The sequence below is a fragment of the Haliotis rubra genome, unplaced genomic scaffold (assembly GCF_003918875.1).
Source record: "Haliotis rubra isolate DU_JTF1 unplaced genomic scaffold, ASM391887v1 Scf1700, whole genome shotgun sequence".
Classification (NCBI taxonomy): Eukaryota; Metazoa; Mollusca; class Gastropoda; order Lepetellida; family Haliotidae; genus Haliotis; species Haliotis rubra.
In genome coordinates, this window is record NW_025765671.1 from 1 (window position 1) to 14,957 (window position 14,957).

A 14,957-nucleotide genomic window follows, 5' to 3' on the forward strand; every position below is an offset into this window, starting at 1 on the left:
AATAATAGGACAATGAAGGAGATGACAATGGTAACACTAACAATAGGGCAATGAAGGAGATGATAGTGGTAACACTAACAATAGGGCAATGAAGGAGATGACAATGGTAACACCAACAATAGGGCAATGGAGATGACAGTGATAACACTAACAATAGGTCAATGAAGGAGATGACAATGGTAACACTAACAATAGGGCAATGAAGGAGATGACAATGGTAACACTAACAATAGGGCAATGAAGGGACTGACATTGGTAACGCTGACAACAGGGCAATGAAGGAGATGACATGGGTAACACTAACAATAGGGCAATGAAGGAGATGACAATGGTAACACTAACAACAGGGCAAGGAAGGAACTGACATGGGTAACACTCACAACAGGGCAATGAAGGAGATGACATTGGTAACAATAACAAAAGGGCAATGAAGGATCTGACATGGGTAACACTTACAATAGGGCAATGAAGGAGATGACAATGGTAACACTAACAATAGCGCAATGAAGGAACTGACATGGGTAACACTCACAATAGGGCAATGAAGGAGTTGACAATGGTAACACTAACAATCGGACAATGAAGGAACCGGCATTGGTAACACTAACAACAGGGCAATGAAGGATCTGACATTGGTAACAATAACAAAAGGGCAATGAAGGATCTGACATGGGTTACACTTACAATAGGGCAATGAAGGAGATGACAATGGTAACACTAACAATAGCGCAATGAAGGAACTGACATGGGTAACACTTACAATAGGGCAATGAAGGAGTTGACAATGGTAACACTAACAATAGGACAATGAAGGAACCGGCATTTGTAACACTAACAACAGGGCAATGAAGGAGTTGATATTGGTAACACTAACCATAGGGCAATGAAGGAGATGACAATGGTAACACTAACAATAGGACAATGAAGGAAACGACATTAGTAACAGTAAGAATAGGGCAATGAAGGAGATGACATTGGTAACACTAACAATAGGGCAATGAAGGAACTGACATGGGTAACACTAACAATAGGGCAATGAAGGAGTTGACAATGGTAACACTAACAATAGGGCAATGAAGGAACTGACATGGGTAACACTAACAACAGGGCAATGAAGGAGATGACAATGGTAACACTAACAATAGGGCAATGAAGGAGTTGATATTGGTAACACTAACAATAGGGCAATGAAGGAGCTGACAAGGGTAACACTAACAATAGGAAATGAAAGAGCTGACATGGGTAATACTAACAATAGGGCAATAAAGGAGTTGGCATTGATAACACTAACGATAGGGCAATCAAAGTGTAGACGATGGTAACAGTAAGAGTAGGGTCATGAAGGAGATGAGAATGGTAACACTTACAATAGGATCATTAAGGAGTTGACAATGGTAACACTAACAATAGGGCAATGAAGGAACTCACATGGGTAACACTAACAATAGGGCAATGAAGGAGCTGACATGGATAACACTAACAATAGGAAATGAAGGAGCTGACATGGGTAATACTAACAATAGGGCAATAAAGGAGTTGACATTGGTAACACTAACAATAGGGCAATCAAGGTGTAGACGATGGTAACAGTAAGAGTAGGGTCATGAAGGATATGCGAATGGTAACACTTACAATGTGATCATTAATTAGTTGACAATGGTAACAATAACAATAAGGCAATCAAGGTGTTGACAATGGGAACACTAAGAGTAGGGTCATGAAGGAGATGACAATGGTAACACTTACAATACGACCATTAAGGAGTTGACAATGGTAACAATAACAATAAGGCAATCAAGGTGTTGACAATGGGAACACTAAGAGTAGGGTCATGAAGGAGATGACAATGGTAACACTTACAATACGACCATTAAGGAGTTGACAACGGTAACAATAACAATAAGACAATCAAGGTGTTGACAATGGTAACACTAAGAGTAGGGTCATGAAGGAGTTGACAATGGTAACACTTACAATACGACCATTAAGGAGTTGACAATGGTAACTAACAATAGGGCAATGAAGGACTGACACAATAGGACCATTAAGGAGACTGACAATGGTAACACTTACAATAGGACCATAGAAGGAGTTGACAATGCTAACACTTACAATAAGACCATTAAGGAGTTGACAATGGTAACACTTACAATAGGACCATTAAGGAGTTGACAATGGTAACACTTACAATAAGACCATTAAGGCGTTGACAATGGTAACACTTACAATAGGACCATTAAGGAGTTGACAATGCTAACACTTACAGGGCAACCATTAGAGGCTGACAATGGTAACACTTACAATAGGACCATTAAGGAGTTGACAATGGTAACACTTACAATAAGACCATTAAGGAGTTGACAATGGTAACACTTACAATAGGACCATTAAGGAGTTGACAATGCTAACACTTACAATAAGACCATTAAGGCGTTGACAATGGTAACACTTACAATAGGACCATGAAGGAGTTGACAATGGTAACACTTACAATAAGACCATTAAGGAGTTGACAATGGTAACACTTACAATAGGACCATGCAAAGGAGCTGACAATGGTAACACTTACAATAAGACCATTAAAGGCGTTGACAATGGTAACACTAACAACAAGACCATTGAAGGCGTTGACAATGGTAACACTAACAATAAGACCATACAAGGCGTTGACAATGGTAACACTTACAATAAGACCATTAAGGCGTTGACAATGGTAACACCACAACAGGGTCCATTAAGGAGTTGACAATAGTAACACTAACACTTACAATAAGACCATTAAGGAGTTGACAATGGTAACACTTACAATAAGACCATTAAGGAGTTGACAATGCTAACACTTACAATAAGACCATGAAGGAGTTGACAATGCTAACACTTACAATAAGACCATTAAGGCGTTGACAATGGTAACACTTACAATAAGACCATTAAGGAGTTGACAATGCTAACACTTACAATAGGACCATTAAGGAGTTGACAATGCTAACACTTAAGACAATAAGACAAAACCATTAAGGAGTTGACAATGGTAACACTTACAATAAGACCATTAAGGCGTTGACAATGCTAACACTTACAATAGGACCATTAAGGAGTTGACAATGCTAACACTTACAATAAGACCATTAAGGAGTTGACAATGGTAACACTTACAATAAGACCATTAAGGCGTTGACAATGGTAACACTTACAATAGGTCCATTAAGGCGTTGACAATGGTAACACTTACAATAGGTCCATTAAGGCGTTTGACAATGCTAACACTACAATAAGACCATTGAAGGAGGTTGACAATGGTAACACTGGCAATAAGATCCATTAAGCCGCGTTGACAATGGTAAACACTTACAATAGGACATTCTCATTAAGGAGCTGACAATGGTAACACTTACAATAAGACCATTGAACTAAGGCGTTGACAATGGTAACACTTACAATAGGACCATTAAGAAGGAGCAATGACAATGCTAACACTTACAATACACACCATTAAGGAGTTGACAATGGTAACACTCACTTACATAGGACCATTAAAGGAGTTGACAATGGTAACACCTTACAATAAGACCATTAAGGAGTTGGACAATGGTAACACTTACAATAAGACCATTAAGGCGTTGACAATGGTAACACTTACAATAAGACCATTAAGGCGTTGACAATGGTAACACTTACAATAGGACCATTAAGGAGTTGACAAAGGTAACACTTACAATAGGACCATTAAGGAGTTGACAATGGTAACACTTACAATAGGACCATTAAGGAGTTGACAAAGGTAACAATAACAATAAGACCATTAAGGAGTTGACAATGGTAACACTTACAATAGGACCATTAAGGAGTTGACAAAGGTAACACTTACAATAGGACCATTAAGGAGTTGACAATGGTAACACTTACAATAAGACCATTAAGGAGTTGACAATGGTAACACTTACAATAAGACCATTAAGGCGTTGACAATGGTAACACTTACAATAGGACCATTAAGGAGTTGACAATGGTAACACTTACAATAAGACCATTAAGGCGTTGACAATGGTAACACTTACAATAGGACCATTAAGGAGTTGACAAAGGTAACACTTACAATAGGACCATTAAGGAGTTGACAATGGTAACACTTACAATAAGACCATTAAGGCGTTGACAATGGTAACACTTACAATAGGACCATTAAGGAGTTGACAATGGTAACACTTACAACAAGACCATTAAGGCGTTGACAATGGTAACATTGGAGTTGACAATAGGACAATGAAAGGAGTTGACAATGGCTAACACCACAATGAAGGGCAATTAAGGAGGCTGACAATGGTAACACTAACAATGAAGGACAATTAAGGAGTTGACAGTGGTAACACTAACAATAAGACCATTAAGGCGTTGACAATGGTAACACTTACAATAGGACCATTAAGGAGTTGACAATGCTAACACTTTACAACAAGGCAATTAAGGAGTTGACAATGGTAACACTTACAATAGGACAATGAAGGAGTTGACAATGGTAACACTTACAATAAGACCATTAAGGAGTTGACAATGGTAACACTACAATAAGGACCTTTAAGGAGTTGACAATGGTAACACTAACAATAAGACCATTAAAGGCGTTGACAATGGTAACACTTAACAATAGGACCATTGAAAGGCGTTGACAATGGTAACACTTACAATAAGACCATTAAGGCGTTGACAATGGTAACACTAACAATAAGACCATCAAGGCGTTGACAATGGTAACACTTACAATAGGGTCCATTAAGGATGTTGACAATGGTAACACTTACAATAAGATCATTAAGGAGTTGACAATGGTAACAATAACAATAAGGCAATTAAGGCGTTGACAATGGGAACACTTACAACAAGACCATGAAGGAGTTGACAATGGTAACAATTACAATAAGGCAATCAAGGTGTTGACAATGGTAACACTTAAGAGTAGGGACCAGAAGGAGATGACAATGGTAACACTTACAATACGACCATTAAGGAGTTGACAATGGTAACAATTACAATAAGACCATTAAGGAGTTGACAATGGTAACACTTACAATAAGACCATTAAGGAGTTGACAATGGTAACACTTACAATAGGACCATTAAGGAGTTGACAATGGTAACACTTACAATAAGACCATTAAGGAGTTGACAATGGTAACACTTACAATAGGACCATTAAGGAGTTGACAATGGTAACACTTACAATAAGACCATTAAGGAGTTGACAATGGTAACACTTACAATAAGACCATTAAGGCGTTGACAATGGTAACACTTACAATAAGACCATTAAGGCGTTGACAATGGTAACACTTACAATAAGACCATTAAGGAGTTGACAATGGTAACACTTACAATAAGACCATTAAGGCGTTGACAATGGTAACACTTACAATAGGACCATTAAGGAGTTGACAATGGTAACACTTACAATAAGACCATTAAGGAGTTGACAATGGTAACACTTACAATAAGACCATTAAGGCGTTGACAATGGTAACACTTACAATAGGACCATTAAGGAGTTGACAATGGTAACACTTACAATAAGACCATTAAGGCGTTGACAATGGTAACACTTACAATAGGTCCATTAAGGAGTTGACAATGGTAACAATAACAAAAATATCTCAAGAAGTCCACTTGAAGTTGATAATTTGTGTAAAGGACAACGCGCTGGGTGGGCTGAGTATAACTAGATAAAGAGAGGGATAACACCTCACAGACTAGATGAAGGTTCATACGCGGATTACATCTGTGATTACAGCCATCCCTTCATAGCATTCAGCATTGTTCTGATCAGTCACAGTTCTCCCCCATCCCTCAACTAAAATACCACATGTATATAAATACACAACGTCATTGAGAAAGTAGTCACAGGTAACATGTGTTACATTTGGAGTTACACTTTACAGATTCTAGTACTTTTGTTAGGTTGAGTCCCATCCAGGATTCAAACCGCACTCTCAGCCAGGCACCTGTCCTGGCGATAAGTTGGCTGTACCCGGATGTGTACTTTACTGAGAAAGCGTAATCCCAAATGTAACATATTTTACACACGTACACATGTATACTGTTGTTCCCGGTGATAACCCGCACTTCCTCAAGGGACGTGATAAAATGAAAGTGACGCAAATACGAGTTCACCATACACCACCTCGTAAACATTTCAACAGGATATGTTCCCCGCTTCCCATGAATAGAAGGGTATCGAATCACGATTAATATCTTCCGTATCTCAATCACATTATTCCCACAGGGCCGACGTGTGGGTTGCCCAGTAATTTAATGTTAGTTCAGTTGAATACCCATTGAGAATATATTTAGTGAGAAATATTTTCAATATCTTTTTGTCGACAGAGACCGTGACATGACCTGCCACTAATTATTACCTGCGCTCGTGAATCGTGGAAAGAGATGATAACTGGTTCATGTTTGTGAAGAAAGGGAACTTTATCTACCACAACCACATAACCCAGCGGACGATATAATCGCAGGCCCCAGTGTGAGTATATCTACATTCGTATCTATATATACAAGGTATAGGTTTAATTTTATGTCCGGCAGGAGACGTTTCTAAATATTGTCATTTCTTGGTGGAACCAAATCTGTGTATAAGGTGTATTAGTATCCAATCGGATATTATTGTGGTTTTGGTACACTGACCTGGTGTACAGAACCAAATGAATAAATGAGTGATTAGGTCGTCGTGGTCCCTTTAACTGTCCAGTCTCTGTAAATAGTCAAATACGTCGGTGTTTATACCAGTGGCGTAATGTATATTATATGACTGCGTCAGGGTAGACACTTTATAGCTTTGTCATTGTTGGAATGGGTCAACTTGTTCAACTCCCTCGCTCTTAAAGGTCTGTGTCAAATTCGTCGGTTTTGTTTCAAGATTCATCACTGACTACTTATGCCCATTCAGTGTTATCACAGTTATAACTGAGTCAGAACGGGCGAACGTACACAGTGCCTGTTATAAGAGACGGTAATTGGAGTGTGGGCCGAGTTTATAGAGTACGAACAAGTTCATGTATGTCATTTTGTCCCGGGGCCGGGGACAACAACAAGCTTGCCTGCAGTAGATATATGATATATTTAATAGGTCACCATGACATGGCTGAACTGTTGTTGCGTGACAAAACATTCATCAAAAGGGGTATTCAAACTTCTGTATTCATATTCTGTTTGTGAGACACCAGTGCACTAATCACCCATCCCACCTCTAATGTCCGTACAATGGAACACCGACCCACACCCTTCACGGAGCTTATGAAGTGAAGTGCGTAATTCTTACTTTTGTCAATACCACATCGTTGCAGAGGATGTGTGTATATATGTTACGCGTATTTATGTCACAAGACATTTACACCGGAAATATACTTAGGGTCTGAGATATCTCCATGATGCTATCCGCGTGTATTTCATGATATGCGAGGCCCATACTAACAGTATTTTTCCTTTAACAAAACATAAATGTATATGCTTATTTGATTTGCGTATTTATTTAACCTGTAAGATAAGTGATAACTTTGTGAATAACAACAATCAACAAGGAATCGGTCACTGCTATATAAAGTATAGATTATTGTAGCGGAGAGTTTGTCAGTGATTGAACATTGCTATATGGTATATTTACCAATACTCAAAAACTCAACTTATTTAATTTGAATTTCTGTGTTGAACCATATCTTCTTAACATTAATAGTGATAAATGTCCGACTGCATTCTTCCATCGTCGAACTTCTCATAACTCCATGTTGATGTGGTCAGATATCATATCACACGAAACCAATAATTCAATCACCACTGTAGCACAAGACGCAAAAGAAAAAAAATATTAATTTGTACAATACATAAAAGACTTAAACAGTATATACCATGTCCATTCTACGTGTGTAAGTTTAACATTTTGTTGTAATCATTATATGATCAAACCATACCTTTCACTATTTATATTACATGCCATGAATGATAGAAGCTATGTGAGGGTGATGGGGTAGCCTAGTGGGTAAGGCGTTCACTTGTCACGCCGAAGACCCGGGTTCGATTCCCCACATGGGTACAATGTGTGAAGCCCATTTCTGATGTCCCCTGCTGGGATATTGCTAATAGCGGTGTAAAACTAAACTCACTAGAAGCTCTAAAATGTCCTACGTGGACCTGATTATGTAAATGGACAACGGGGACATGGTCTAATAAACAGAGAATACCGAATACACAAAAGGACTATCCTGAAAAACCCAAGAGTGGGATTCACACAGTGTACCACCCACAGTATGCCGAGTCGATGGTGCGTTTTAACCACCAGGCCTCCCGCTGTTCCTGATGAACATAGCTCGCAACCGACAGGTTTTAACAATCTCCGCGTGTATATGAGGAAGTGTTCCCTGTAACAATGCAAGGCTCATACCACAGAAGCCCTCGCCATACCAGGAAGTGACATGTGTCTGCTAGTATTACCCCTTCACAGCATCACCCGTGAAGATCCGGGTTAGAATTGATCTTCAGTAGCCAATGCTTGTCGTAAGAGGCGACTAACGGGATCGGGTGGTGGTTGGCACATACCAGTTGCGTAGATCGATGCTCATGCTGTTCATGCTGGATTGTCTGGTCCAGACTGGATTATTTACAGACCGCCTCCATATAGCTGGAATATTGCTCACCCTGTTGAGGAAGAGTGAGACAGGTAACCATAACCCTTCACAGCATCAGATCATGTTGACGAAGAGTAATGCCGAGCGCCAGGCAGGGACCAACAAGAACAGGTAGTTATTCGCAGTCAGGTAACCATCATAGATGCTATTACGTTGTAACCAAAACATCACTTTAGTGTTTACTCGTATGAAATAATTCATATCTCTGTTTGAACGAATAACGTGTCATTGGTTTCTCAGAAAGTCTTTGCACTTCGATGTACGCAAAAGTTGGAATCAGTCTCACCGTTGTTGTCTCTACTCAATAATCGCATAAAATGTGCACATTTAAGTTGGTGCATAACACGCAGATACATCGAAGCCAGAATAACCAGTTAACGAGAGACGTGACACACCAGTAAAACACAGGCAAAGAAAGGGAGTCTTACACATTAGATGCTTGCTGTGCTATGTTTGTTTGTTGTGTCACGCCATACTCAGCAATGTTGCAGCTATATGGCGACGGTATGTAAATAATTGAGTCTGGACCTTATAATCCAGTGATCAACAGCATAAGCATCGATCTACGCAATTGATATTCGAGACGGCTTTACCTGCAAAAATATTGTGAAACTAATGAGCATGATTCCATTTTCAGATCCGACAAAGAACTGCGCCAAGATGGTGATGCTGCAGGTACGTAGTTTACAATTGTATTCAGAAATAAGTCAATATTTTTAACATAAGCGTTGATGTTGTGGCTAAGTTCCAAATCATGTCTGTGATCTGATATTTTACAAATGAACCTGATTGTGCAGAACATCAGTAAAACCCTTGATATTATATGTCTTTAGGGAAAGGTGCAGCCGGGCGAGGAAAGAGTGTACCATTTGAACACCAAGGATCTCCTTCGTCCGCCTTTGAAACAAATAGGAAACAGCATAGCGGACATCAGAGGTTATTTTGAAAAGAAAGGTATAAATATACTCCACTACAACAAGATGGATCCTTACGACTAGCATTGTAAAGGCACTCCCAAAGTATTTCCCAAAGTACTTAGTAGTTGGTGAAGGAAAAGACAGTCATCTCCGATACTGTTTTATGATGTACTGTAGAGCTTCAGATGTAATAATGCTGAATGCGGTGTCCAACAAACACATTCTCATGATATAGTCATAATTGTATAATTGACTCTGCTTTTTAGCAGAGATGTCTTACGAAAGTGAAGTTTTGTCGTCTCTAATTTATCTGTCAATCTCTACATTGCAGGTGTCATAAACATGATGCCTGACGGATCCAAGAAGGACCTGGAGGATATTGACGCGGAGTTGTTGTCACTATTACAGGAAGATTGTGTCTTATCAAGTGACAATATAGTGAAAGGCGCATGTTCTGGCACGTGCACAGACGCTTCTTGCCTTGTGTTTTTGTCAGAATCTCTAGCAACAACATTCAATATCTCTGCGTCGCCACCACCGTTCGAACACAAATGTGATATATTCATAGCAATGCCCAAGCAACCCCTAATTATGCTAACAGTGGCTGATGATTCGACTGCGACGGGAGCAGAGAGAGACTATAATACTTCTGTGGCCAGAGAAGTGACATCAAAACTGCGAGCGTTTACAAGTGAGAGTGTTAACATCGTGCATGGTGTTATCTGCAGAAGAGATTTGAAAGATAGTCGAACGTTCCACAGAAAGTTACTCCTTCACGCAGCTCTATCATCGTTGTTCCTTCCAAAGTCTTCTTTCTCCATGAGTGAACCAAAGTACAGCCGTGTTCTAACAGCTTTTTGGGCAGCAATGGCTCAAACCAGGTCTGTGCTGGCAGAGATAGATACGAGTATCAGGTTTCTCACAAAAGAACAGTGTGTCGTCTTGGTGGAGAACATGAACTCTAAACACGTCCAGGTGAGATGTGAACCCGGAAGTGGAGCCACGACTCTGATGCTGGAGATGACCAGGAGACTGAGCAGGCTGGGGGATACTCTCCTGGTGTGTAGGTCAAGGGAGGAGACAGACAGACTCAGGTAAATCACTCTGTTCGTTTGTAAGCAATAACTGAGAGTATGAACAGGCTCAACGGCGTATGTATGTGACCAATCATTCTGAGATAAAAGAGTTGTGTTTGAAGACCTGTTTTATTTTCCGATCGGGAGTATGAATTCGTTTCTTGAGTTTGTTATTTGCTGATTTTTTGTAGAAATTGTGTAGTTTGATAAAACGGTTGGAAACATCAATTCTAACACGACGCCATGGTATCTTAGTGTTTGTTTGCTGTTTAACGCCGCACTCAGCAACTTTGCAGCTATATGATCTTAGTCTGTAAATAATCGAGTCTGGACCAGACAATCCACTGATTCACAGCGTTGCGCATTGATCATTGTTAATGAAGTCAGCGCACCTGACCACCTGTCCCGTTAGTCACCTCTTTACGTAAGCATGGGTTGCTGAAGATCCATTCTAAACCCTATCTTCACGGGTTCATATCATATAGATTACTTTGAGTGTTCCATGACGTTTCCAGTTTAATGCACCCATCAACAGTATCGATGTGCGATGTTGGATACTTGGATCTGTCAAAGTTTGAGAATATTGTCCACGACACTGATGATATACTTTACCAACCACGAGGTCGTCACTGGCAGTTCCTGAGAGGTGAGCGCGAGACAATGCATCCGTCACATTTTCTTATGTCACCAGAGATTTGACTAAATATTTAAATGTCATTCAAAGACATATCTTTAGTAACTTGGTATCAGATGTCATATAGCTTCTTTGGAGACATTAAGATCCATACATAAGAATCTTTACATACAATCGTAGTACAATGTATATCAAACTGTAAGCTTCAAGACCATTGTGTTCAGTAGTGGTTTATTACCCGAAGGACATTAATTTTATACACTCCCAAGGACCGGGTTCGAATCCCCATATGGGCGCAATGTGAGAAGCCCATTTCTGGTGTCTCCTGTCCGGATATTGCTGGAATATTGCTAAAAGCGGTGTAAAACTAAACTCACTCACTCACTCCAGCTTACCTTATTTTAAATGTCAACATGTGACATAGTAACCATTGATGTAAATTTACAGTGGCATTTTGTACGATTCTCGTTAGTGTCAGCCACAATACCTCAGTCATAGAGCGAATGTGCGTGTCAATCATATACACAATTACAATTTCCGTATCTGTGAACACAGTGTAACACAACCTCTTATGTTCGCAGTATTTTCACAATAAATGATTAACTTTTCGACGATCTTCGAGTATCAAAATAATTATATTTTCTAATCTTGGATAAAAGGCATCGAACGAATCGAATTTCACGTGAGCGCCCCGACCCCAGCCCTCTGTTATATTTTATGAGCGCTTTGAAAAACGTCCTGTGTTTTAACAGTTATAAGTGTGTACATATAAATAGTGTGAAAACTGTAGAGGTGTGCCACAAGTGGATGTGAACACTCACACGGGCATGTCTAGACTGACTGACTTTTATTATGTACGAACAACGAATTAATGTCGCTTTTAACATTGACTGGAACAAATGGATATGCTCAATCAAAACACGTGATCGAAAATCATATTCGAGTGAGTGAGTGACTTAAAATTTACAGTCACTTTAGAAATATTTCAGCCATATCGTGACTAAATCGAGTTATAGATTAATAATAATTAAAGGTAATTTATAAAAAACTGACAATGAAGGACAGTGAAACAACTAGAATATCACAGATTGAAATGTTAAACTAGTAATAGACCAACGCTTAGTCTCTGAAAAAATATATAATTTTGACTCTAACAAATAAACCCATTTATATTAAAAAGGCGCCCCAGGGAGACAACAGATTCAAAACCTGGAGAAACCTAGACTTACTTCATTTAGAGCTTAGCACTGCAGGGCTAGGCTGTAGGGGGAATAATATGGTTCAGGGACTGTGAGACAGACTAAACTAGTAATTAAATCTAAAACATTTTAACTGTCGAGGACAGCACAATATAAAAACAGGCATAGATTGCCAACAACTCAAGGTAGGTCTCCATTCTAGGGACCATGGTGACTTACAGTACAAAATCATATTAAATCATCAAATAATTAGTCTGTGCAGAGTTGCGCCCCTTAGTTGCGACAATGACGGGGTTGATTCTTATCCTGCCTGCTCTGTATCTGTGCTCATCGTCTCACGACGACAGTGACGTCTTCACAGCAGGGTTGTTTGTGTCACACACGCCATGATGAAACACTGACATACTGTCCAAACCAACACATGCAATACATTATTTCTTATGAGTATAAATACTTATTGTTTGATCGGCATTCTGGAAGTTGGTGAGTCAAAAATGAAACATTCTAGTTTATGGACAATGGTATAAGAATCTACATCGTAACGTCGCTCTATGCATTTAACAAGAAGTTGTCATCCATAAAGTTGCATGTTTAGTTTTTGAGTATAAGTACGATACGGGGGTCGGTGGGGTAGCCTAGCGGGTAAAACCTTCGCTCATCACACCTAACACCCGGTTTGAATCCCCCACATGGGTGCAATGGGTATAACCCATTTCTGGTGTCACTGCCGTGATATTCCAGGAATGTACTGACTAATATTATGTATAAGCTGCTTATGAACACGATTCGAACGAACTGGTGTATATAATGTACTGTTGTTTTCGGCCCCGGGTATTTGTTGTATTTTTGGGCAAAATGCGTATAATAAACTACGATTATAACCAAGTAAAAATCTATTAATGTGTCTGAATTTGTTTCTTGATAAATTTGTTTTCTGTTATATAGAATCCACTTGAACCAAGAAGAGACAGTAGCAGTTGCTGGAATGCTTATCGCAAAAAAAAATCTGTGTCGGCCTCTTGTCATCCTCCTCCTTCCTTCCGCACCTACCTCCAGCTGAAACCAGACATCCCTCGACGCTGGTCTATTAGGGTGATGTTATGGAGTGAGATCTATGACGCCAGTTCAAGAAGTTGGGCTCTGGGATCAACCCTGTTCCTGGTGTGTATAACGCCGCACTCAGCAATGTTCCAGTTATATATATATCGCGGTGGTCTGTAAAAGATCGAGTCTGGACCAGTCAATCCAGTGATCAACATTATGAAAAACCCAAATGTATTCGCATTTTACTCGGATTTACAACGCTATATGGATAAACGGAACGTGCTAGTTAATTACTCGACATACCAAGGTTTGCCCTGCTTCATCATCCTTCGATCAGATCCTGATCTACAGTAAGATTCCGTGTGAAGAGAGACACAGTGAACTTTTCTTCTCCATTGACCCCGTGGATTTGTTTGTAAAAAAACCCCACGTGACTCTAAAACCGGATGCTTTTGTGCTAAGGTGAAGGTCATCCTTTACACGTGTTGTCTTTGCTTTTGCACTGTAAGTGGCGCCTGAGGCAGCTAAACGTTACTTATGGACTGTAAGTAACATTCTGTTTGATTGACCTTTTTGTATCATGAGACATCATGCAAACATTATGGAAAAATGTAGTTTGATAACGTTTAATATAAGCAAGATGGTGTCTCGGTATGTACTGGACATTGGGACATATGACACTGTGTGTTTTATGTAAATTTGTTCATTAATGTGGGCGGTTTCGGTTTGGAACAAACGGAAGCATTTATGTTTTATACTTCGTTTTGTTTTGTGATGTGACTATCAGTGGTAAGATATATACTTTGATAAACTTATATTGGCCAAATTCCGATAAACCAGAATTCAAAAGAAAAAATAGAGATATAGCAGAAGAATTAACAGGTGAAAATATTGTTATATGTGGTGACTGGAATTTGGTGATTAATCCTGATAATGATACCTTCAACTATAAGCATATAAATAACCCTAAGCAAGGCAGCAAATGTTTGGAACAAACGGAAGCATTTATGTTTTATACTTTGTTTTGTTTTGTGATGTGACTATCAGTGATAAGATATATACTTTGATTAACTTATATTGGCCAAATTCCGATAAACCAGAATTCATAAGAAAAATTAGAGATACAGCAGAAGAATTAACAGGTGAAAATATTGTTATATGTGGTGACTGGAATTTGGTGATTAATCCTGATAATGATACCTTCAACTATAAGCATATAAATAACCCTAAAGCAAGGCAGCAAATGTTACAGACAATAGATTTCCTAGATCTCAAAGACCCATGGCGAGAATTGCATCCTTCTACAAGAAGGTTCACCTGGTGACAACCAACACCACTGAATCAATCTCGATTAGACCATTGTTTAGTTTCCCATTATGTTCGCGGTTCTGTACAGGAAACTAATATACAAC

General features: G+C 39.2%; 1 protein-coding gene across 1 annotated transcript; it reads left to right on the forward strand.

The window, feature by feature from the left end:
* Positions 1-8,692: 8,692 nt before the first annotated feature.
* Positions 8,693-14,300, forward strand: LOC124272562. Its single transcript, XM_046707771.1, has 7 exons — positions 8,693-8,707; positions 8,787-8,804; positions 9,313-9,350; positions 9,509-9,629; positions 9,924-10,686; positions 11,184-11,314; positions 13,447-14,300. Exons 3-7 carry the CDS (start codon positions 9,336-9,338, stop codon positions 13,455-13,457), a joined length of 1,041 nt encoding a protein of 346 aa, XP_046563727.1. The 5' UTR covers positions 8,693-8,707; positions 8,787-8,804; positions 9,313-9,335; the 3' UTR covers positions 13,458-14,300.
* Positions 14,301-14,957: the final 657 nt, after the last annotated feature.